This window comes from Brassica oleracea, chromosome C5 (genome assembly GCF_000695525.1).
Source record: "Brassica oleracea var. oleracea cultivar TO1000 chromosome C5, BOL, whole genome shotgun sequence".
Taxonomy (NCBI): Eukaryota; Viridiplantae; Streptophyta; class Magnoliopsida; order Brassicales; family Brassicaceae; genus Brassica; species Brassica oleracea.
In genome coordinates, this window is record NC_027752.1 from 2,103,618 (window position 1) to 2,126,900 (window position 23,283).

Consider the following 23,283-nt stretch of genomic DNA (forward strand, 5'->3'; position numbering starts at 1 on the left):
CAGCAGCTGTTGCGGGAAGTGGGTCTTCTCCGGCTCTTTAAAATATCGTCTCTCCTCTTCCTTCATTGGAAATTTTTTTTTTCCTGATCGAAATCCAACAGCAAAAAATCCCTCTGCGTAAGTCTATATTGCGAGAGTGTTTCGTAGAGTTTATAGTTCGATAGGGCGATCACGAGTGAGGCGTGATTCGTCTGCCATGGTTGTATCCTGGGACTCTATATTCGTACAGTCCCGTCTCACTAACGGAGCGAATATTTTGAGTTAAGGAAAGAGATCATATCTCGCCTCCATGTCTATTTGCGAATACGGTTTCTTATCGTCCTCGTATTCGTTTTTATATATTCGTCTATTTCCTTAACTTCGATTTTATTATATCGTTTACATCGGTCCGGTTTTCCGGCTTCTACAATTAAAAATGTAAATATATTCAAGGGAGATCGACATAGACTATGTGCGCAAGTTAATTGTATACTGCGCAAGAAGAAGGCGCACAATAGTGCCGATTCATGATATACAGAGTTGGTTTTAACGACTTTAGAGGCAGGCAAATGATAATTGAAATTTTTGACTAATATTTGTTCATATCATGCTTGTCATGTCTTAATATTTCAAGTTGATAATAATTGATATATTCGGCTGGTCATTCGTTTACTTTTGATGGAGATTTGACTTTGCGGTATAGTCAAGATGAGCAAGTAGCTAATATAAATTACTTAAAAACTTCAAATATGTTGAAGTTTGGTCTCAGAGTTTACTTTCAAAACAATTATTTTTTCGAGTTTAAGTACAAGACTTCATCACGTCAAGTTTCAGAAGATCAGACTAAAATGGAAACCTTTCCTGTTCTCTGTTTGATATATTCAGCAGCTTTTGCATTGTGTCTTGTCGCTTCTGCTCTTGCACAAGACCAATCAGGTTCTCTTAATTGGATCCGCTAATAGTATATTTAGCAAAGAAAGTCTAAATATTTACTCTTTTTTTTTTTTTTTACGTTGCATGATTCACAGGTTTTATAAGCATCGACTGTGGAATCCCAAGTGGATCATCCTACAAAGACGACACAACGGGCATAAACTACGTCTCAGATTCATCCTTTGTCGAAACAGGAGTCTCCAAATCTGTTTCCTTCACAGCTCAAAGACAGCTTCAAACCCTTAGATGCTTTCCCGAAGGTGCAAGAAACTGCTACACGCTGACTCCAAAGCAAGGGAAAGGCAAGAAGTACCTCGTAAGAGCCAGTTTCATGTACGGTAACTACGATGGAGAGAATGGTTCTCCAGAATTTGATCTGTTTCTCGGTGGAAACATCTGGGACACTGTCTTTCTCACCAATGGATCGGTCGTTGTATCCAAAGAAGTCGTTTACTTGAGCCAAGCAGAGAGAATCTTTGTCTGTTTGGGTAACAAAGGCAAAGGAACTCCATTTATGTCGACGCTAGAGCTTCGGTTTCTCGGCAACGACAATACGACGTATGATTCTCCAAACGGTGCTCTCTTCTTCTCCAGACGCTGGGACTTTGGCTCTCTTATGGACTCACCCGTCAGGTAATGCTCTGTTTCGTACTCTGTTTTTTGCTCTGTTTTGTGTTCTGTTTCTTTGGCTCAAAGTTTCCGTATATCTTTTTAACACTGAATCAGATACGATGAAGACGTGTACGATAGAATCTGGATACCTAGAAACTTTGGATACTGCAGAGAGATCAACACCTCGCTTCATGTGACCTCAGATGATAATAGTTACAACCTTTCAAGTTTGGTGATGAGCACAGCGATGACTCCAACGAACACAACGAACCCCATCGCAATGACTTTAGAAAACAGCGATTCAAACGTTAGGTACTTTGCTTACATTCACTTTGCCGAGGTAGAAGATCTTAGCCTCAAACCAAACCTGACCAGAGAGTTCGATATCCGAATCAACGGAGTCACAGTTCATGCTGCCTTCAGTCCCAAGTATCTTCAGACAAATACTTTTGTTCTAAACCCTGAGAGCCAAACAGATATTGTGTTTTCTCTTGTGAGAACCTCCAAGTCTACTCTTCCACCAATTATTAACGGACTAGAGATCTACATCGCAAATAGTTTCTCTCAATCTCTTACTAACGAAGTAGACGGTAGGTGCTAGTAAAATGAACCAACAAGTTTTAGTTTTGTTTTCTCATTTTGATCAATGGTTTTAACATATAGTCAACGCGGTTACGGGTGTAAAGACAAGCTATAAAGTGAAGAGAAACTGGCAAGGAGATCCTTGTATGCCTAATGACTACCTTTGGGAAGGACTTAACTGTAGTTATGATAGTCTTACTCCTCCAAGAATCACATCATTGTAAGTGTAGTTTAATCTTCATCTCTTCTTGATCAGCTCAAAGATTCTGTAACTTAACTTAAATTCGTTGCTTGGATGCAGGAACTTATCTTCTAGCGAGTTAACTGGTCAGTTATCGCCGTCCTTCTCCAACCTCACAATGATTCAAGAGCTGTGAGTTAATCTAATCTATGTTTTTTTTTTTCATTTTTTTGGTCAAGAATCCAACTCAAGATTAGGGTACCAATTTTTTGTATAGTGTTAAAGATTTTCTTGACTTGAACAAGGCAACTCTATAGTCTTCTTATAATAATTTTTTTTACAAAACTATGTTATCTTCTTAACCGACAGAGACTTATCAAACAATGGCTTAAGCGGAGAGATACCAGAGTTTCTGACAAGACTGAAGTTCTTGAGAGTTTTGTAAGTACTAACAAATTGATACAACGATTAAAAAAATTAGGTCGATAAGGTTGGACTCTGAATCTTTATAGTATCTGTAGAAATCTAGAGAAAAACAAGCTAACAGGTTCAGTTCCATCCGAGCTATTAGAAAGATCAAAGACAGGATCACTCACCTTAAGGGTTGGGGAGAATAAAGGACTCTGCAGCGAGATTTCTTGCGGAAAAAGCAACAAAAAAACACTAGTGACCGCGTTTGCGGCATCATTTACAGCATTGTTCATTCTCCTGTTGTTGTCTGGTGTGTTTTGGAAGATCAAGAACCGAAGAAAGAAGTCTGGTAAAAAAAATCTTATCTTATTAGTTATTACATATATGTTTAGTTTATCATGGTACCAATTGTTAGAATTTCTCTTGCATAGTAAACTCTGCGGTTGTGAAGGCAAAATCAGAGAACAAGTTACTGTTTACATATGAAGACGTTGTGAAGATGACAAATAACTTCGGTCGTGTCCTCGGCAGAGGAGGGTTTGGAACAGTCTACCATGGCTACTATAACAACCTTCAAGTCGCTGTTAAACTTTTATCAGAAACATCAGCTCAGGGATTCAAAGAGTTTCGCTCCGAGGTAATGTAAAATCTCAGATACTGATACCAGAAGGATAAATGATCTATAGTTAAGCTCTAACTAGACGTTTTTTTATATGCCAAGCTGATGGACTAAGCGTTAACAAAATATTTATTTATTTATTATATTTTATAGATTTATATTACCAATTTTTAAAAAAATTTAATTATAAAATTATTTTGACAATACAAAATCCAAAATCAGACAATTTCGTGAACTTACACTAACATTGTTAGTTGATTTAACCGATTAGACCGATTTTTACAACATTGCATGTATATTTCATATAGGTTGAAGTTCTTGTGAGGGTTCATCATGTAAACCTCACTGCACTCATCGGCTACTTCCACGAAGCTGATCAAATGGGGTTGATCTATGAGTTCATGGCTAATGGAAACATGGCTGATCATCTCTCTGGAAAGTATGACGGTACATTGAGCTGGAGACAAAGGCTTCAGATTGCACTCGATGCAGCACAAGGTCTTGAGTATCTTCACTGTGGATGCAAACCTCCTATAGTTCACAGAGATGTGAAGACTTCGAACATATTGTTGAACGAAAAGAACAGAGCTAAGCTTGCGGATTTTGGACTCTCGAGGAGTTTTCAGACAGAGAGTCGATCTCACGTATCTACTCTTGTCGCTGGAACTCCTGGATATCTCGATCCGCTGTCAGTTTTCTCTCTTTTGTCTCCCCAACAATTTAACAAAAAAAATAATAATAATTGAATAATTGTTTTTGTTTTGTTTGTGTAGATGCTTTGAGACAAATGGGCTAAACGAGAAGAGTGACATTTACAGTTTTGGAGTTGTTCTGTTGGAGATGATTACGGGCAAGACTGCGATCAGTGAGTCGCAGAGGAAGCGTGTTCATGTGAGTGATTGGGTGATATCGATCTTGAAGTCTACTAATGACGTGAACAATGTTATAGATTCCAAAATGCCTAAAGATTTTGATGCGAACTCTGTTTGGAAAGTTGTGGAGCTTGCGCTGGCGTCTGTTTCACAGAACGTTTCTGAGAGGCCAAACATGCAGCAGATTGTTAAAGGACTGAATGAGTGTCTTCAAAGAGAAGAGTGTGACAAGAATTATTGATGTCAACACCACAAGTGTGTAGAAGTAAAGGGGTTGGAAATGTAAAATGTGGAAAATTTGGGGGTGTTTTTGTAAGTTTGTGCTGTGTATCTTAAAGCCCTAAAATAGTTGAATAATGAGTAATTCTCATGTTGTGACTTGTGATTCAAGCTTCTTAGCAGATTGGTTCTCTTGTTTGAGGGATAAATCTACGGTGTTACATTGCAGTTTTGAAAGCCCATATATCAATTTACCGGGCCGGCAATAAAAGTTTTGGAAGCCCATATGGTTTGCTTTCAAGAAACAAAGGAAGAAAAAAAAAATGAGAGGAGAAAAGAAGATGGTGACAGGGAGACAAAGACCAAAGCAGCGTGGGGACCCCACGTACCTTTTGAAGAAAACGCTGATTCATTTGGACTTTTGAGACGCACGGTCTGTGCCGCTGTCCCTACAAATCTTCTGTTTAACTCACGCGATCGCTCACTCCACGGCTTCGTTTTCAAAACGTGCTTTTTGTTATCGCGCAGCGTGAATGATTCACAGCGCGAGTTCAGTATCCGTGCATGCGCGCGCGTCTATCTCTGATTTTGGGTTAACGTCAGACAAATCTAATTTTGTCTTACTTGTACATTTTAAAATAAAAAAACTCTTGAACACAAAAACTTCGTAAACATATATAGTATGGGACAAAGATAATACTTAATGCTTGTGATTAATTAACAGAGATTAATGTTCCAATTGTATTAGTATGATTATGTGTATGTGTATGATATATCATATATCTAAACAATCATGGTAGAAGTTAAGTAGTACATTGGTTGAGAATTGATGATATTATGTGCAATGGATTTGATTGATTGATTTATACATTTGTACTAATATGTCAACAACTCCAAGAATTGTACTGGCTGTGTGACTAGCTAGAGTCCGATGCGTTAACCTCTTCTCTGGCTGATAGCTTTATTGGTTAATTTCAAAGAGAAGAGAACAAAATTCAAATGTTACAAAAAAAAAAAAAGAACAAAATTCAAAAGAAAGAAAAGGGCCAAAAAGTGGAAAGGGTTGCACATAGATAGAATTGGTCAAATATTTAGACAAAAGCTCAGTGAATAACCTACCAAATGTCACTGTCAAACTAGAAAAAAAAAAGTTATAATATTCAGTCTGTAATGATAATAATGAGTGATGTTGAAAATAATAAAAGCCAATTTTACCTGGGACTGATATGACTACGACTACGACGACCTCTCTCCATCCCCATAGGTTGTATAATAGCTGTCAGATTATGATAGAAAAATATCAAATGGTTACCACGAGAGTAGTATCATCATTAGGGAATTTAATTTCTTATTGGTATAGTAAGTAGTAGTCCTAAGTAATAAGGAGTAGTGATTTTTTATTTATTTATTTTTATATAAGTAGTGATTTTTTTTTTTTTGAAGAACTTATATAAATAGTGATTATAGTGGAGTATTCACTGTTTTTTCTCAACAGTTGAAGACATTTTTAAAAAATCAACGTGAATATTAATGTTTTCGTAACTTTGATAGATTGCTAAATGTCAAACACAGTTTAGTTATTCCGGGTGAAACAAAAGGCAACTAGTCTTCTCGATTAGGAAGTATAAGTCTTTTACTCTTTAGTCATCTGTTACAACTTCAACCATTAAAAATAGTTTGCACATTTGTCAAATGGTAGGTGGTAGATGATAATGTTGAAGATCTGATTTATACAAGGTAACTACTCCATCGGAAATTTCATTGAAGAGTGGTGTCTAGAGAAGGCAAATGAATAATGTATGGATTGTATAAAAATTATGGGACATCATTTAAATCTGAAGCCCTATGCATGCAACTGAAGATATACAATCCCAACGTCTTTATCCAACCTCTGGTTTGGGGTTGAGACTTTTAGGAATAAACTAACTAACTTGCTTTGATAAGTCCAGCTCAACAAAATTATAAACCACCACAAGTTTGAAACTAGCTACTAATCTAAAAAACTTAGCATATACTAATATGTATCTAAATACGTTATATTTGCCGACAAAATGTCATTACTTGCCCCCACAAATTTTTTTTTTTTTTTTTTTTTTTAACCGTGGCGATCCGGCAACCGAGGTCAACCGACTAATCCCACCAAGTCTGCAACAGCCACGTAATTTCCTCCCCATGAATTAGTATGGAGGGCCCGGGTAACCAACACGATTCGAACAGCCCCACAAAAATGTTGAGAGGAAAAAGACATATAGAAAGCAGTTCCAGTTCCTTTCTATATTTCTTTCGTTTGGTTTTAGCATTCACAGAATCAAAGACACAGTTTCTTCTTCTTCTTCTCTATCTCTCTCTTTTTCTAAAGAAACGAGTTCATTTTCACTCAAGCCTGGGATCTTCATCAAGAACTGATTTCGCGTTACAGCACGATCATGAACGCCATTAACGAAGGAAAAGACTGGAGTATATACTAAATACCAGTTAGACTGAGAAAACTCAAAAGAGAAAGAAACATTTATGTGTGTTTATCGGGTGTTGTGTTGTCAAGAAGCTGTAAGGACAAAAACAAAGCTTTTTATTAGTTTCCTCTACCAATTTGTGAGTTTCTCTCTCTCTCTCTTTCCCTCTCTCTCTTTTTTTTGCTCTGTTTGGTTTCTCCATTTCTGGTTTAACTACTCTCTCTTGTTCTTGGTTCTATTAATTTCAGTCGGATTAGGTTTTGATTATCGTTCAGACAATTCACCTGATCAAAAACGTTCCCATCTTTGATAGTGTTAAATGTTTTACTCATATAGTTATAGTTTTAAGTTAATTCAATAATTCTATTCTGATCCATGGAAGATTCTGTGTGGGGTTCTCTTGTTTGTTAGGGAAGCAAGTGATTCATGCATATAAGATGTTATTGTCAGTTCATGAGTAATACGGAAAAACAATTTAAGCAAGTTATGATAAGATATTCTGTTTGAGCTTATAGTTGTGCTAATGAATCCTTAAAATAATGCTTAAGCTGATGTGAACTCCTCGCCTACTTCGTTGACCAATGACTGTACCTTTTGTCTTGGTTTAATATTCTTTATCCATGTCCTGTCTCTCAATGCATTGGTTGGTCCAAAAACATTCATAGATCTTTGTAATCAATCGTCTTGGTCTCTATAAAATTGCATTAGGATGGTAACGTCTCGTACATCATGTCAATTCTCATTTCTTGATGTTTTTCCCATTGACAAAGGGGGATGGATTTTTCTAGTAACGCCGGAATGATGATGGAGAATAAGAGGAATGTCGTCTGCTCTCTCGAAGAAAGCAACATCAAACGCCACAAGTCTGATCTCTCTTCCAAGGTACTGCTTGTATTAGTCTTCCATCTTTTGGCCTTATTAGACCAAAGAGTGTAGTTTAGCGAAACTTTGTTCTCTTTATGGTTAAACAGGAGAGGAAGGACAAAGTGGGAGAACGTATCTCGGCTCTTCAACAGATAGTTTCCCCTTACGGAAAGGTAACTTTCTCTGATTAGAAAACCATGAGTTTTCATCTCTTTTCTCTTAACCTACTTTTGACAAAAATGCCACAGACCGACATTGCGTCAGTTCTTCTAGACGCGATGCACTACATAGAGTTTCTTCACGAGCAAGTCAAGGTCTGTATTCTTCTCTTCACCCGTCAAATACCATTGCCCAGCATGGTTATAACATCTGAGTTTTCATGTTCTTTTTGAACAGGTTCTAAGCGCTCCGTATCTGCAAACAGTGTCCACTGCTAAGCTGGTGAGCATGCACTTGAATCTTGAACATATTATACTTTTGTTCACTATGTCCTGAGAGCTCGAATACATTCCACCTAATATTTTCTTTATAACTAGGTGGAGATGGAGCAGTACAGCCTGAGCAACAGAGGATTGTGTCTTGCTCCAATGGAGTTTACAGCTGGAGTTGCTCAAAGCAACGGAGCTGATATATGGGCGTCAGTGAAGACTCCTCCATCTCCAGCTTTAAATGTCAAGTCTCAGTCACCCTTCAGATGACCGCTTAAGACTCGTCACAAACCTACTAAGAATATCTCTCTTAAAGCCTTATTAAGAATAACAACTTTTTTTTATTAATACTAATTACACCTTGAGAGAAGAGTGAAGACGACGATGAACAAAGTTTTCAAGGCATGCATGTCCCGTTGATCATATACTGTTTCTCAATTAAAACACTATATTCCTCATGCATGGAACCATACATTAATTTATTTATTTATAGCGAAATTTGCATAAGTATTCATGAATAATTTTGATTATCGTTCGTTCATAATGAACATTTACTAAACAAATATTACTAGCCCTCAGCCCCTTCCCTGCTATAAGGCTGGTGAAGCATTAGGTTTAGGTGACATAAAATATAGGCCAAAATTTTGAAATTATATGTTGCTTAAATGGTTAAAGGCAAAGGAGTTTGAGGTTTCTCCACCTTCTGTTCACAATTTCGAACAAGATCCCGAGCAATTTCACACAATTTTTTCATTTACAATTTTAGATTTAACTATATGGGCCAAATTACTTTGACGTGCTTTAGGCCTCAGAAAAGTTTGGGACGGCACTGCTAGCCCAAGACACTCTTTGACTCCATTCCTTCTCCATTGTTTTTATCGTTTTTGGGTTGGACTGTCTTTGGTCTGAGGTAAACACCGATGTAGTGTAGTCCGGATGCATCATCATAAGTCCCATGGAAACTGCGAAAGTGAGAAGATTTCCCAAGTTTAAAAGATAATTTTTCGTAGCTGGAACCGGAGGTACCAAAAGGACCGTATTCACTAGTGTTGGTAGTGAATTTGAGAGATCTAATGTGAGAATTGCTAGCTTTGTATTTGTAATACTCTCCACTTATTCCAGTGATGTATTCGTGCATAGTTCAGTTCTATCTGTTGGGTCCAAAATCATATGTTTTGAGTTATAAACTTATAACCATGAGCATGGATCAAGCTGCTATATACTCGTACTAATTAGCCAAATATTTTATATTCTATCCTGTGGGTAGGGTAACTAGTTAAAAAAAACTTATACGTGTCCTTGTGATCTAATATCAAATATTAGCTAAAAATGATCATGTTCTTAGATTGCTAGCTTCTTTACCGCTTATGAATGGAATTGGAATCCGCCGAAGGATGTATTCTTCTTTATAAAACTTTTTCACCAAAGCATACCAATTCACAGAATTTTCATCAGCATAGACCAAAGCTTGGAAACAGTATCTAAACAGAAAGGTCAGGGTTCTGTTCTGCAGTCCAGTTTCCAGCTTCCTAATCAGACGACTCCACTTGCTCGAAACTCCCAAGCCTGCCAAGTCTTTGATAGTTCCTCGCCAAACTACCTCAGAGTACGTACATTCGAAAAACAGGTGGTCTCTGGTTTCTGCAGCAGATTTGCAGAGCCAGCAAGTAGACATAGCTTGAGGGTTCCACTTCAGCAAACGATCACCCGTTGACAATCTATTATGGACCGCGATCCATGTAATGAAAGAGTATTTTGGAGTAGCTTCCGGGAACCAAACTCCTTTACTCCAAGGGACCGTCGGGGTGTGAGTGCGTATGAGGAGCCATGTTTGAGAGGTAGAAAACTCAGAACGGTAGTCTCCATTCACTCTCTTCCAAAGACATAAATCCTCCTCCTGACTAAGACCAATATCCCTGAGCGTAGTTATCTCCTGCTCAATACTCCTTAGTACATCAGTCCTGCGCCTCCGACATCTATAGGACTGAACTGCCCTTTCCACAGTGGCATTGATCGGAATTCCTAAGTCAATGCAACCTCGATCTCCAGTCAAATCAATCAGCTTGCCCAGCGAAGACCATTCATCATACCAGAAGGAAGTCGTTGAGCCATTTCGAATATCTACTCTTGCTAGCTGCGAGGCAAGTGGTCGAAGCTTTAGCAGTTTCTTCCACATCCACGAGCCTAGAGAGCTTGTGTCTTTTACATTCCAGAAGGGCCCTTCTCTTATGAGATATCTGTGAATCCATTGAACCCACAGAGTTGATCTGGCCGAGAGTATACGCCAAATCAGTTTTAGACATGAGACCTTATTTGCTTCCTCTAATGATCTCAGCCCTAAACCTCCCTCCTCTTTCGGGGTGCAGACATCAGCCCAAGCTATCTTGGCTTTCTGAGTAGATAGAACAGGCCCTGACCAGAGAAACGCTGAGCAGATGCTGTTTATTTCTTGAATACACTGATTGGAGAGGCGAAACGCTGACATCCAGAAGTTTATCAAGCTGTAGATAACCGATCCAATCAACTGTACCCTTCCCGCAAAGGTTAGATGCCTTGCTGTCCAGGAACTGATCTTTGATCTAATTCTTGCAAGCAGAGGCGAGTAATCAGTTACTGACATTTTCTTCGACATCAGCGGAAGACCGAGATATCTAACCGGTAGGGAACCAGCTTCGAAAGGGAACTGCTCAAGGATGGCAGCACTCACATCTTCTGTTACCCCAGCCATATAAAGAGTAGACTTCGCTAGACTAATATTCAGTCCCGACATCTTCGCAAACTCTTTAAAAACCTCAAGAATACCTTCAATCGATCTTTGCTTCCCGTCTGAGAAGACAAGAACATCATCAGCAAAGCTGAGATGCGTGAGACTTAGTTCCTGGCAATAGGGATGATATCCAATGCGCTTCAATTGATGTCTCTTTTATGTTATGACATGATCTGAGATCGAAGATGTCTATGTCATTGATGAAGCTTCTGATATTCTTGGATATTAATTACGTCATGAGACTTTGGCTTGAAAATGGAACTCTGGCAATGCACTACGTTACAAGCTCGTAAGGAAGATGATATGAGAACCTTTATCTTAGACTATTTTCTTGCTGCCATTGCCATATTTTTATCGAGGATGATGAAGCAAGAAGGTGACCAAGAAATTTAATTGTTACCTTTAAAATGAGCAACAACTCTTTAAAATTTAATTGTTACCTTCATTTTTTTTCTTCAAAATTTGAAGCACTTAAAAAATGAATCAACATGTTCTCCAATAGTTTACTATATTTTTCTACAAAAATGAATATTCTAAGTATATTTATCACCACTTTATAATTAATTATTAATAACACTTTATATTTTTCAAATGTACTAATTTTACCATCTATTTGTTTTAAGAGTAATCCGACCCAATTACAATTTATTATAAGTTAAAAAATATTTTATGATATAATTATTACACTAAAGAAAAATAAATAAACAAAGAATTTTAGATTTTGTAGAGAAACACCAAATACATATATTTCTTATGTGAGGAGCCAAGTATTTTGAAACAAAAATGAATTTATTTTATTCTAAATTCTTCTAAATCAAACATAAAATTCTTGGAAATTAATAATTTTATGTTCTTCGTTATTAACATTTAATTAGATAAAATATATAATAATATAAACTTTGAACTTAATTATGTGACATTAACACTTATAATTTATTGAAATATAAAATAACAATAAGTTAAAATCAAGAATTAGTTTGAGATTCATGAACTAACGCGAAACAAAGAGTAACGTAATGAAAAATAAAATGATCGATATTCCGGTGAATGATTTAACGTACGATCACACTCACATTCCGCAGAGTGTAGCAGCAACAACATGCGCTACTTTGTACGGCTCATTAGTTATCGTTGATCATATACTGTTTCTCAATTAAAACACTATACTCCTCACGCATGCAACCATACATTAGTTTATTTATTTATAGGGACATTTTCATATGTATTCATGTATAATTTTGATTATCGTTTGTTCATAGTAAACATTCAGTAAAAAAATATTATTATCCCAAGACAATCTTTGACTCCAGTTCTTTTGCATTGCTTTTATCTATTTTGGGTTGAACTGTTTTAGGCCTGAGGTAAAAACCGATGTACTGTAGTCCGGATGCATCGTAAGTCCCATGGAAACCGCCAAGCTGAGGAGATCTCCCGAGTTTAAACGAGAATTTTTCGTTGCTGGAACTGGAGGTATAACCAAAAGGACCGTATTCACTAGTGTTGGTAGTGAATTTGAGAGATCTTATGTGAGGATTGCTACCTTCGTATTTGTAACACTCTCCACTTATTCCAATTATGAACTCGTGCGGATAGGTCAGCTCTATCTGCAGGATCCAAAATCACATGTTTGAGTTCTAAACTTATAACCATGATCATGGATCAAGCTGTTATATACTCGTACTAATTAACCATATATATTCTTTACTCTATCATGTGGGTAACTACTTCAAAAATAAAAAAAAACTTATCATGTGTCTCTTGTGATCTAGAATCAAATATTAGCTAAAACAATCAAGTTTGACGATAATTATTTGTTTGTTTTGTAAAAGGTTTATGAAATAAATCTTCTTATAATAAAGTGAATCCCTAATCCAAGATGTTTCATATTGGTTGTTCTTAGCGTTTAGTTTGTAAATAAAAATTGTGATGGAGAAAAAGAAGAGTAAAAATCAGACTTACAACGTCAAACATGTTGCCCAAACCTGGACCGTGACAGTCGGATAAAACAAACTTTCCGTCTACCACGAACTGGAACTGAATAGACATGATTCCTGAGGCATTATGAGATATAAAGATCTGAGAGAGGATGCCATTGTGACTTCCTTCATCCCAGTTAACAATTGTTGTGCTTCTAGCATCATGCTTCCCTACTGGTCCTATCTTCATCAACTTTCCTTCCATTCTTTTACGACCAACTCTCTTAAGCTTTCTTATTGATGTTATGTTTAATTTCATACAATATAGCCCATATCTTTAAATAGTTCTCTAAGTTTGAAGCCTCGGATTGGAATATTCCTTTCCAATCTTGTTAAACTTCTGATTTCATTTTTCCAGTACTTTATTACTTTATATAATTTTAGGGGTAGTCTTCTACATTTTGAAATATTCCAATCTTGCATCACGTGTAACAATCAAATCCCTTCCAGAGAGATTATTCGTTTGTTCATTTCCTCATAATAAAGAAGATTGCCTGTTTTTATTGCAATGCCCCTCATATATTAACTTGTCTATTTTTTTACTCATTTAACAATTATTTCCATGAAATTCATGAGATGTTCAATCATATGTTAAGCTTTGAATGCCTAATGAACCAACAAAATGTTCAAATGCACTAATGCAGAGTATAAACTAACAATGTTAAACAAACATTGGCTCTGAACAAAGAAAGACATCTCATGTAACTAATTTTAATTTTGATTATTTCTGTTCCAAGTAAAGTCCATCGCTATTTTTGATTTTGATTCAAATATAAACTATAGGGGTAATTTCCGAAACAAGAAAAACTATAGGGGGTATAAATAAAATATAGTTTAATAAGAAGCAGCATATTGTAATGAAAGCGGTCGTCGTCGTGTTTTTCTCGTCGGAAGCTTCTCTTTGCATTCACCGACTCACTACGGTAAGTCTCTTTTCCCCTTCTCTGTTTCGAATCCGAGAATCGAGCTCGAAGGATTCGAATCCCTTTGCTTCATTTGCAAAATCGATCCTTGATGGGGTTTGGATGATCTCGACCTTTGACCAGCTTCACCTGTTCTTAGATTTATTAAAGGTAGCTACTTTTGTTTAGGGTTTAGAGTAATCATATTTTAAGGATCAGTACTCTATTAGACAAGAAAAAAAGTTTGAATCTTTTTGAGCTGTTCACGATTAGTTGTTTCAGAGTGTTTTTTTTTTATGCATGAGACAAAACATCTACATTATCCTTTTTGGACATTGTTTCTAGATATAAAGCTTGAACATATGGTTAAAGTTTGTGACTTGATGTTATTACTACTATATTCTTCTAAGCTCTGTTTTTACCTTAAAAAGTAAAATTTGTTCAAGCTTGCTTATGATGTTTACTCTGGCAAACAGATCTTAAAGTGGAGTTACCGAGATGGCGTATGAACTAACTGAGCAAAAGAGTAAAAAAATACTTTCTCTCAACTTAATGTGATTTGTCTACGATTTCTCTTTTGCCACCAGCTTCTTTGTTAGTTGTAACTCTTTAGCTAAGATTATATATCCTCTCTTAGTTTTGATTTGAGTCGGTAATAGAATGCACAAAACTTGAAAACTCTTGCTGATTTGAAACTCTTTAAGGCATCCATTTCTTGATTCTTTTGTTTGTTTGTTTGTTGTTTGCAGAAGTTGGGTTAGGCCTGATTGGCTTTGGTTTATCCTTTTCGTTTCTTGGTGTCATCTTGTACTTTGACAGAGGTTTGCTCGCTCTTGGAAACGTGAGAATTCTCTCCCGTTCTGTATCTTAGGAGACATTCCAACATTTGAATCTGATTTGGCTTTGTGTTGTTGTGTGTCAGTTGTTTTGGTTGATAGGTGTTGGTCTTTTACTTGGTTGGCAGTCAACTTGGAGACTGTTCACCAACGTTAACAACTTGAAGGTATGCGCATAGAACTAAGGCTAATCTTTGTTTAACAGTTCTTATTCCTTTTGGGGGAGGGGGTTCCTTGTTGCAGGGCACAGTCTGTTTCGTGCTTGGACTCTTTCTTATATTTGTACGTTGGCCAATAATAGGCATTATCCTTGAGATGTATGGTTGCATCGTCCTGTTCGGGTGAGAGCATTTTGTTTCTAGTTTCTTATCGATCTCTTCATACAATTACGTTTACTTGGTCTAACTAATGTCACATCTTTGATCATTTGCAGCGGATTTTGGTCAACGGTAAAGATGTTCCTTTCCCAGATTCCTTTTGTTGGGTGGATGATACAGTATCCTCTCACGGTAAGCAATCCTCGTCAGCACTTCCCTTTGCTTTCCGAACGAGCATTTAGAGCTTAGGGATTTGTTCTTGAACAACATCCTGTGCAAAGATAGTTACTGCCTTAAATTCCCTGTGTCTCTTTGTGGTTAGCTAAGTTGGCTTCTCTCGGAAATTGATAGACTCAAGCAACTTGTCATGAAATGTAGTTTCCACAGGATCATCCAAACGATGATCTAGAGCTTTTGAACATTTTAAGGACTTCGGGTTTCTTTCCTTAAACTGTTTTGTCCTTTGGTTTGGAATGTTCTGTTTTGCAGGTTCTTGAGCAACTTGTACGAGGTTCTCGTTGAAGAAAAAGACATAATCTCAATCCCATCTCTTCAGCCTCTTCAAAAAGCTTCTCTAGAATTCCAAAACAATTGTTGCTTTACTTTTTTTTTGTTTTCTTTTACAAACAGAATCAAATCCTTTCAAGTTCTTTTTTTTTGGGACATGACAGAGACTTTGCTCTGTTTCACATTCTAACTTTCTTTCTATATATATCAAAAGAAGTAGTTTATTTCTTTAAAACGGTTTTTTTTCTCTCATCGTAACGTACCAACTCGATCTTCATCATGTAACAATAGGAATGACGTAACTATAGTTTAAAAAAAAAAAGTATTTATTTATTTATATTTGGTACGGACATTAGTTTCCAGCTGGTGCCTGTCAGCAAAAAGATCAAATTGTTTTGTCTGAAAACATATCTGAAACAAAAATCGTCATCCAGTGCGGATTTGTCTCGGAGATGTCTCTTCGTGCTTTCATGCCCGTCGAGACATTGACCTAATCTCCGACAACAACCAACGGAACAAGAACACAAACATCAAACGATCAATGTTGATTACGAGGTTGAAGAGAGTCAGGAGAACGATACTGGTTCTCGCCATTGCCAATTTGGCCGTCATTGTCTCCGGCTGTGTTCTGACTCTCGTTTCCAACTCAAACTGCGACAGCCCCGCTCAACTATTCCCCCTCTACGCCGTCTGTTTAGCCGCATGCGTCAAACTAGCCTCCATAATTAAGGTCGCTACTACACAGGAACTCATGGCTATCACCATTATGGATTCTCCTACTCAGATCACTCTCCAAAGAAAGGTGCCGTTTTAAACAATCAAAGTCTTTGAGTGCAACTTTAAGATTTTGGAAGCTATAAACGATTTAGTTATATTTTAATAATATTTTTTATATAAATTTGGAGATTTATTTTTATGTAATTTTTTTCAAAAATTTTGGGGACCATAGACGAATGCTTAACATGGTCTATTGGCTTTGTGGATCTGCAGTTGAAGTATAAGACTTGGCTTTGGTGGACTCGGTTTGCAATGGTAATAACTTTACTGCAATTCCTTGGTGCAACTAACCTTATGTTCCGTGTCTCCACATTCTTTGTTTCCCCTGATGGCATGCCAAGACATTGCGTTTTAGGTAAAACTTATGTCACAAAATTTACATTTGAGTTCTTTTTAATTATTCTTGATTTAAAATCTCTTTAGTAACTTTTTGTGCTCAGGGCTATCTCCAGACACACGTGGGTGGAAGCAAAGGCTGCAGGCTTCCTTCTTGATCACAGTTTGCTTTGTTGCGTTGGCTCAATGCTTCACGGGATCAGATATATTGCAATGGCGGTCTTTCTACGCAACTCAAGATGATGCATGGAAAGCTCATTACCAGGAGGTGTTTGACCATGGCATTCGTGAAGTTTTGTGCTGTCTTGGACGTCGTGAATATATGTAACGTTTCTGAAAACTCTATGTACTTGTTCAAACTCTTAGGCAAAATTGATTGTATCTGTCTGCTTCTAGGGGTGTTATAGAGGAAGATGAAGTGTGTTCAGTTGCAAGACTGTTGGGTGATCTTATTTCATATAGAGCATCAGGCACTGGCCATTTGGAGTTTTTGGCAGGTTGAAGATCTGAAAATCTCGTCTCTAGCTTTCTATTAGTCTATGAACCTTTTATCTAGTCTTTTGTCTATTTTTAGGCCTTGCTCTGTTGCAGAATAATAGCCAGTTTCCTAAATCATATGAGAACTGCATGGAAGCTCCAGCTTTTCATCTTCAGGAGGCTGCCGCGTTTCATAAATTTGCTGAAGCTGCTTACACTGTATTTTTTGAACTACACATACTCCAAAGCTATTCTTTAAATTTGGTAGATGTTTCTTAACCTGCGTGTGTGGTGGCATTGTGCAGGGGCCACTGCTTGATGTTGGGAGAAACCCTGCCTTGTTTTTATGCACATGGGTCTGTAGGCAAGGGATCTTAACACCTTGGAGCCGTAAATGGTATACTATATACCTGGTTAGCTCGTTTCTATACGTTTTTCTCCTTTTATCTGATGTTGATATATAAATATTTGTATGATATTAATGTAAGAAGTTTCCTTTCAGGAGGCCTAAACTTGATGGTGATAATTGGTGGAGAGGTCATGCAGCTGCCTTCCTTAAGTTTATAGATTTTCCTGCTCATGTTCTTCGCCGAGGTCGAATTTGTAGTGTAAGTATTTTTTTTTCATTTAATCCTATGTTCTAATACCAATAATGAAGATGGGATTCATAGCAGTATTGTGTCAGAAAGGTCTTGTATGACCAGAGGTCCTTAACGGGAAAGGAATCTAACCATTGTGTTAACATTTCGAGTGACCACACTCCGCTGGGATGAAACTAATATTATATATTGTGGTTTCGGGTCTGGGGGAATACAGACTTCGGCCCGAACCTCCTATGGTCTAACACAACGAATCGAATTAGTGGAAAACAACTATTTGAAGTTGTTTGGTATCTTGTGGCTTCAATGCATCAGTTTCTCATCTATTCATGTAATTGTTCTTTTATTTCAGGAGAAGTGTAAAGCAACATACTTCGTTGTAGTGTTACATTATCTAAGATGTGTTGTAATTGCTGTTAGAGGAACTGAGACGGCTGAAGACCTCATAACTGATGGTTTAGGTCGTGCTTGTTCGTTAACTCCTGAAGACTTGGACGGCCTAGCAAAGTTAGTCTCTATCTCTCTATTGTGCTTGTGAGTATAGAATCAATAATGAAACTCTTATTGTTTCATGTGGGTTTATGTTATAGTCGCATTCGTGTTATGGATTCTTCTCGTACACACTACGGGCATTCGGGAATAGTAGAAGCTGCAAGAGATCTATTTACGCAAATAGAAGGAGACCCTGGAGGTAAAGAGTTTAATTAGGTTATAACTTATATGTTCATAACTTGTCACACAATTTTTCTCTATTCTAATTTATATAAATGGAGAATGCAGAGTCAGGATCTACTGGCTTCCTGTCCTCGTTGATTGGTGATGGAGGCGAGTGTGCTGGCTACAGCATTCGCATCGTTGGGCATTCTTTAGGAGGTGCTATTGCCTCGTTACTAGGAATTAGAGTATGTTTTCACTTAACCAAAGATTACGTTTATCTTATATCTTATGTCCGACTCTTTTTGGCGTATAGCTTCGTTGCAGATTCCCTAACCTGTATGTATATGCATATGGACCTCTCCCATGTGTAGATCAAGATGTGGCAGAGGCATGTTCTGAATTTGTTACAAGGTTAGATTATTTATTTTCATCATGATGACTTTACTTAGTTTATAATAAGTCACTAATGTTATATAGTAGTCCCTTTGATGTTACTTAGTTTATTGAATCTTGATGACTTTTACTTAGTTTAGATTAAGTCACTAATGGTAATCCTCAAACAGCATTGTACTGGATAACGAATTCTCATCACGGCTCTCGTATGGATCAATCCGCCGACTACAAGTAGCAGCAATCAAAGTACTGTCTCAAGATCCTAAAGCTGATACAGCACTCATTTTCAGACTCGCACGCCGGTTTTTGTCTGCTAGCAAACGGCATAGGCAACATGATGTTGAAGAGCAAACTACAGGAGAATCTATACCATCAATAGTAATTGGTAACAGCTTTTATCTCTAACTCTGATGATAACTCTTTAACTTTTAGCTTGTTCATCAAGAAAGGTTAGCTAATGAAAGCCTACAACTGCGAGAAGAAGATCAAACTTATCCAATTTTGGAAGAAGCTGAACCAGAAATGAGGCAACATGATGAGGAATTCATTAATCCGTTCCACGAGACGGCGGCGGTCTCAACAGATAGTCCTGTCTCTCAGTTTATGGAAACAGTCCAAACAAGAGGAGAAGATGTTGATGATGAAGCTCCGGAGATGTTCTTGCCTGGTTTAGTCATCCATATTGTACACGAAGGAAACAACATGAGCGTGCCTATATGGCGAGGGTGGCCGATATGTGATGTGCCAGATGGTTACAAAGCTTATGTTGCAAACAGAGAGAGCTTCAAAGAAATTATGGTTTCTCCATCAATGTTTCTTGATCATCTTCCTTGGAGGTAACTACTCTCCTCTTTATCCATAACTTCTATTTTCTTTCTTCTTTTTTTTTGAAGGTGAAGCGATCTGAATACAACTTTCGGAATTTTTGTTGTTGTTTCAATGCAGATGCAGACACGCAATGCAGAAGGTTTTAGAATCTCGCAATCTCTACTGCGACATGACTAGTGATCTGACATAGTATGTATGACACAAGACATGAAAGATGTTTCGATTAAATAACAGCAGAATGTGCATATATGTTTTTCTAACCAAACATTCAAACAACATTATTGAATGACCAATGTCATTTACCTTCACAATTGAATTAGTTCTTTCTATTTTTGGCAAAGGCCACTAAGATAAAATGGTTAATTTTTAGATGGTACGTACGTGAAGTGATTGAACACTTGACTGGTTACGACAGTTTACAGTTATATATTCCTTTAGAATATTGTCGGCTGGTCGTTATTATAGAATTTGTTTTCAAATTTAGGTCACCAGTTACTTGTGGAGCAAGAATTTTTTTGAAATAGTTTTAGCTTTATTTAGAATCAAATCCAAGAACCCTCACTGCAGCTTCCTTGAAGAGCAGACAGACTTGTCTCTTAATTTCTTAAAGTAAGGCAAAGATGGATAACCCTCGAACCAATTCTGGCTGCTATGATACATTCAAAGTAATATTCAAAAAGAAGTTTTGTTTAGACTATTAATATCGAAATTCATATTTGACAAGATTCTTTTTACTTGTCAAAATTTCTCAAATCCGAAAACAGACAATGTTGGTGACTATAAAAAGAAAAAAGGTAGCAACTCAAGTTGGTTAGGATGCTCTTGAAAAATCATAATCTTATAGTGTTATTGGGGGAATCGTTTGAGATAGTTATTCGTTTTGCACTATATTGAAAGTTGAAAGAAGAGAAGCTGCTGGGTAGATCCATTGAAGCTGAGGATTTGGACTAAAGGAGTCTCTTCTCTCCTCTTAATAACCGAAAGTTATTTTTAAGTTTTGAATTTCTTTCGACAGTCTTCCACCGAACTATTTTATATATTTCAAGATGGCTGGTCAAGTCTCACGTATGTTTTCCTTCCGAAATTAAAATTGAGTACGAAGTTGATGGTGGTAATATGATCTAACACGAAAAATCAGCAAAAGATGTATCATGAAATAGCTATTCACTACATTTTATGGTTGTTTTACATCATTCCAATGAAACTATTAGTATTTGATTGTAAAGGAAAAAAAATAAACAAAACTAAAGATTGTTGATCTGTATTAATTAATCAATTTTAATATAATGCATATATTACTTCTCAATAATATAACATACGTACTTCTTTTATGAGTATTATAAAACAGTAGTAGATGAATAACGAATCGCAATTATGACAAATTAAACATTATAAAGTGTATACATTCATCATGTTGCAGAAATAATATCTTTGACTCGAGCTTTTACGCTGAGTGGATCATGGATGTACTCCGTCCTTAGATTTGCCTTTTCCCCTTGATAATAAAAAGTGATATATTACATATTAAATCCAAGAGTCAAAACATCTAGTTTGGCAAACCATTATAATAATGGAAAATCCTTTACGGACCACAATTTAAATTTTTGTTTCAAACATACTATTACTATTTCTTTGAATATATAAAAATTGTAATATAATACGCTTTTACTTATTTAGTAATAGTAATACTAGATACTATTTAGTTCAATCATTTTTTTGTAAACTATATTTAGTTCAATCATCAATTAGTTATAACTTATTTTTTTTTTTTGAATGAAAGTAAAATTATAATCAAACAAAAACTGTGTTACATCTTGTGCTTCTGTTTTACTTATGAACTCATAAGGCAATAAAAGTAAAAGATTCTAACCACCTATTACGATGGTGTTAGATCTTCTCTCGTGCCAAACCAAGTACGCAGACTTCTCTCCAAGTAGGCGTGGCCTCTTGCTTTGACTGCAAGCAGATGCAATCTGATCGTTTTATCAACGAGTTTGCTCAGAGTAATGGCATCCTTTGGTTCTTCACCATGTCTCCTCGAGTTTCTTTCCCTCCAGATACTGTGAACTGCTGCCTGCAGGGAGTATCTGATAAGGAACAATTCTGTGGCAGGAAAGGTCGAGCCAGATATTATAGTGATAATGGTATTCCAGTCTGTGGTAAAGCCATCTTTGAGAAGCCCTTGTACCAATGATTTCCAAACCTTAGATGAGTAGGTACATTGGAAAAAGAGATGATGGCAAGTCTCTTGCACTTCATGACATAGAGTGCGTGTATGGTAGCATTCCAAGCGTGCATTTTATCTCCTGTTTGCAACCTGTTCTTTATTGCAATCCAGATCATAAATGAGTATTTCGGGGTGGACTCGGGGAACCATATGCCTCTGCTCCAAGGACAGATAGATTGCCTCGTCCTCAGCTGATGCCATGTCTTTTTAGTGGAGAATCTGTTTCCAAATGTTCCTTCTTCGCTTCTCCATAACGGGACATCATCCATGTCCCTTAACCCTCCAATGCGCAATGTATTTATGTCTTCCTCTATATCATTTAGAATGCTCTCTCTATGTCTTCGCCTCCTATTATTTGAGAGGACATCTGCCATCGTAGCATTTTCCACAATACCAAGCGCTATTTTACCTCTATCACCTACGGCTTCTTTTAGGCAACCAATCTGCGACCAGACATCATACCAAAAGGATGTATGGTTCCCATTTCTGACATACGCAGAAATTGCTTTGCTATGTCTCTCATTCGTAGAATCTTCTTCCATATCCAAGACCCCAAATTTGTCTTAACTGAGATCGACGAGAAAGACCCTTTCCTTATCAAATAACAATGTTATAACTTATCCATTGGTTACTTATCTATAAAACTATCATAGTTCTTTCCATTTCACAAATTTTGTCAACAGTCTGAACGAAAAAAACAACGTTTGTAGTGTAGTAGTTTTGTATATTACAACTTTATGAATATATATATACATGTGTGTATTTAATTGGCTTTTGAATAGTAAAGGAAAAAAAAAGTTAACTAAAATAAAGCTGAAGAAATGAAGAAGTAGAGAGTTACACGTACGCTGTGACAAAAAAAAAAAGAGTTACACGTACGCAGGAAGAAGTCAAATAAGGAACAAAGCAAAACTGAAAAACTTCAGCTGTAGCTTTTCAGTCTTTCTCTGCTCACTCCCCAAATTCTTAGTCAAACTCATTTCCTTGCCGCGTAAAATCTTCCTTGGTTAGTGCCCAAAAATCAAAACACTCTTTCTTGTTTTTTTTTTAATTGGCTCGTATTTTTCCATTCATTCTTCTTCTTTTGTTTTTGATAGAATGTTATGTCAACTTCGCTCGTAAAAGTAAAAGATAAGTCAACCTTGCTTACAAAATGTCAATATTTATAATATATATTTTTTTAAATCATTATTACGTTAGCTGGCTGAAGTCCTCAATATATACCGTGGTACGTACGTGTTTAATTTTCTTTTCTATTTTTTTCTTCGATATTGGATTTGGCTATACACACTTACTTTCACACGTACAAACCTAAAAATATGTGTCAGAGTTGTGTGTGTTGGTTATGATGTCAACTATAAGCCAATTACTGAAATGAAAACATGTTACGCAAGAAGTGCTTTGGTTATAGGAACTTTATATTGTTGTATGTTGTCCTAGAAATTCAGTTAGTTCAAGCTGTCAATTTTCTTGGAAGGTTTTGAGTTAACTTGTTAGATTCTTAGGGGTTTTTTAGAAATCTTTTCGGCCC

The 23,283-nt window shown here is 36.7% G+C and overlaps 6 protein-coding genes across 7 annotated transcripts; 4 read left to right on the forward strand and 2 right to left on the reverse strand.

The window, feature by feature from the left end:
* The first annotated feature begins 827 nt into the window (after positions 1-827).
* On the forward strand, positions 828-4,524 carry LOC106293761 (probable LRR receptor-like serine/threonine-protein kinase At1g05700). The gene is made up of 10 exons (XM_013729409.1): positions 828-915; positions 1,008-1,545; positions 1,639-2,114; positions 2,188-2,326; positions 2,408-2,479; positions 2,657-2,728; positions 2,809-3,047; positions 3,130-3,335; positions 3,626-4,005; positions 4,091-4,524. The coding sequence occupies exons 1-10, from the start codon at positions 828-830 to the stop codon at positions 4,428-4,430; spliced, it is 2,550 nt and encodes an 849-aa protein (XP_013584863.1). The 3' UTR covers positions 4,431-4,524.
* A 2,161-nt stretch (positions 4,525-6,685) lies between these two features.
* LOC106343608 (transcription factor bHLH113) lies at positions 6,686-8,423 on the forward strand. Its single transcript, XM_013782869.1, has 6 exons — positions 6,686-7,000; positions 7,632-7,743; positions 7,833-7,898; positions 7,974-8,039; positions 8,122-8,166; positions 8,262-8,423. Exons 2-6 carry the CDS (start codon positions 7,636-7,638, stop codon positions 8,421-8,423), a joined length of 447 nt encoding a protein of 148 aa, XP_013638323.1. The 5' UTR covers positions 6,686-7,000; positions 7,632-7,635.
* Positions 8,424-8,985: 562 nt separating this feature from the next.
* Positions 8,986-9,291, reverse strand: LOC106344249 (protein RESTRICTED TEV MOVEMENT 1-like). The gene has a single exon (XM_013783659.1). The coding sequence runs from the start codon at positions 9,289-9,291 to the stop codon at positions 8,986-8,988; it is 306 nt and encodes a 101-aa protein (XP_013639113.1).
* A 2,796-nt stretch (positions 9,292-12,087) lies between these two features.
* Positions 12,088-13,130, reverse strand: LOC106343607 (protein RESTRICTED TEV MOVEMENT 1-like). The gene is made up of 2 exons (XM_013782868.1): positions 12,880-13,130; positions 12,088-12,524 (listed from the first exon to the last, which is right to left on the reverse strand). The coding sequence occupies exons 1-2, from the start codon at positions 13,099-13,101 to the stop codon at positions 12,204-12,206; spliced, it is 543 nt and encodes a 180-aa protein (XP_013638322.1). The 5' UTR covers positions 13,102-13,130; the 3' UTR covers positions 12,088-12,203.
* A 624-nt stretch (positions 13,131-13,754) lies between these two features.
* On the forward strand, positions 13,755-15,686 carry LOC106343609 (vesicle transport protein GOT1B). 2 transcript variants are annotated; one of them, XM_013782871.1, is made up of 8 exons: positions 13,796-13,819; positions 13,943-13,969; positions 14,275-14,324; positions 14,548-14,639; positions 14,721-14,801; positions 14,878-14,975; positions 15,068-15,143; positions 15,441-15,686. In XM_013782871.1, the coding sequence occupies exons 3-8, from the start codon at positions 14,297-14,299 to the stop codon at positions 15,471-15,473; spliced, it is 408 nt and encodes a 135-aa protein (XP_013638325.1). In that variant the 5' UTR covers positions 13,796-13,819; positions 13,943-13,969; positions 14,275-14,296; the 3' UTR covers positions 15,474-15,686. The 2 variants fall into 2 exon arrangements, with proteins under 2 accessions (XP_013638324.1, XP_013638325.1); XM_013782870.1 differs by lacking the exon at positions 13,943-13,969 and having other exon boundaries at positions 13,755-13,819.
* Positions 15,687-15,918: 232 nt separating this feature from the next.
* Positions 15,919-19,715, forward strand: LOC106294120 (sn1-specific diacylglycerol lipase beta-like). Its single transcript, XM_013729724.1, has 14 exons — positions 15,919-16,260; positions 16,449-16,590; positions 16,676-16,895; positions 16,968-17,068; positions 17,146-17,267; positions 17,354-17,445; positions 17,551-17,656; positions 18,000-18,154; positions 18,238-18,338; positions 18,428-18,549; positions 18,618-18,715; positions 18,868-19,082; positions 19,176-19,533; positions 19,643-19,715. The coding sequence occupies exons 1-14, from the start codon at positions 16,000-16,002 to the stop codon at positions 19,713-19,715; spliced, it is 2,166 nt and encodes a 721-aa protein (XP_013585178.1). The 5' UTR covers positions 15,919-15,999.
* Positions 19,716-23,283: the final 3,568 nt, after the last annotated feature.

Excerpts from the sequence above, each read along its gene's own strand:
- LOC106293761 (XM_013729409.1), top strand. The coding sequence starts at position 828 with ATGGAAACCTTTCCTGTTCTCTGTTTGATATATTCAGCAGCTTTTGCA. Across the intron at positions 1,546-1,638 it reads CTTATGGACTCACCCGTCAG|ATACGATGAAGACGTGTACG; the intron begins GTAATGCTCTGT and ends ACACTGAATCAG. Across the intron at positions 2,480-2,656 it reads CTCACAATGATTCAAGAGCT|AGACTTATCAAACAATGGCT; the intron begins GTGAGTTAATCT and ends CTTAACCGACAG.
- LOC106343608 (XM_013782869.1), top strand. The coding sequence starts at position 7,636 with ATGGATTTTTCTAGTAACGCCGGAATGATGATGGAGAATAAGAGGAAT. Across the intron at positions 7,899-7,973 it reads TAGTTTCCCCTTACGGAAAG|ACCGACATTGCGTCAGTTCT; the intron begins GTAACTTTCTCT and ends AAAATGCCACAG. Across the intron at positions 8,167-8,261 it reads CAGTGTCCACTGCTAAGCTG|GTGGAGATGGAGCAGTACAG; the intron begins GTGAGCATGCAC and ends CTTTATAACTAG.
- LOC106344249 (XM_013783659.1), bottom strand. The coding sequence starts at position 9,291 with ATGCACGAATACATCACTGGAATAAGTGGAGAGTATTACAAATACAAA.
- LOC106343607 (XM_013782868.1), bottom strand. The coding sequence starts at position 13,101 with ATGGAAGGAAAGTTGATGAAGATAGGACCAGTAGGGAAGCATGATGCT. Across the intron at positions 12,525-12,879 it reads TGGGCAACATGTTTGACGTT|ATAGAGCTGACCTATCCGCA; the intron begins GTAAGTCTGATT and ends TGGATCCTGCAG.
- LOC106343609 (XM_013782870.1), top strand. The coding sequence starts at position 14,297 with ATGGCGTATGAACTAACTGAGCAAAAGA. Across the intron at positions 14,640-14,720 it reads GTTTGCTCGCTCTTGGAAAC|TTGTTTTGGTTGATAGGTGT; the intron begins GTGAGAATTCTC and ends GTTGTGTGTCAG. Across the intron at positions 15,144-15,440 it reads TGATACAGTATCCTCTCACG|GTTCTTGAGCAACTTGTACG; the intron begins GTAAGCAATCCT and ends TCTGTTTTGCAG.
- LOC106294120 (XM_013729724.1), top strand. The coding sequence starts at position 16,000 with ATGTTGATTACGAGGTTGAAGAGAGTCAGGAGAACGATACTGGTTCTC. Across the intron at positions 18,716-18,867 it reads TGTTCTGAATTTGTTACAAG|CATTGTACTGGATAACGAAT; the intron begins GTTAGATTATTT and ends ATCCTCAAACAG. Across the intron at positions 19,534-19,642 it reads CTTGATCATCTTCCTTGGAG|ATGCAGACACGCAATGCAGA; the intron begins GTAACTACTCTC and ends GTTTCAATGCAG.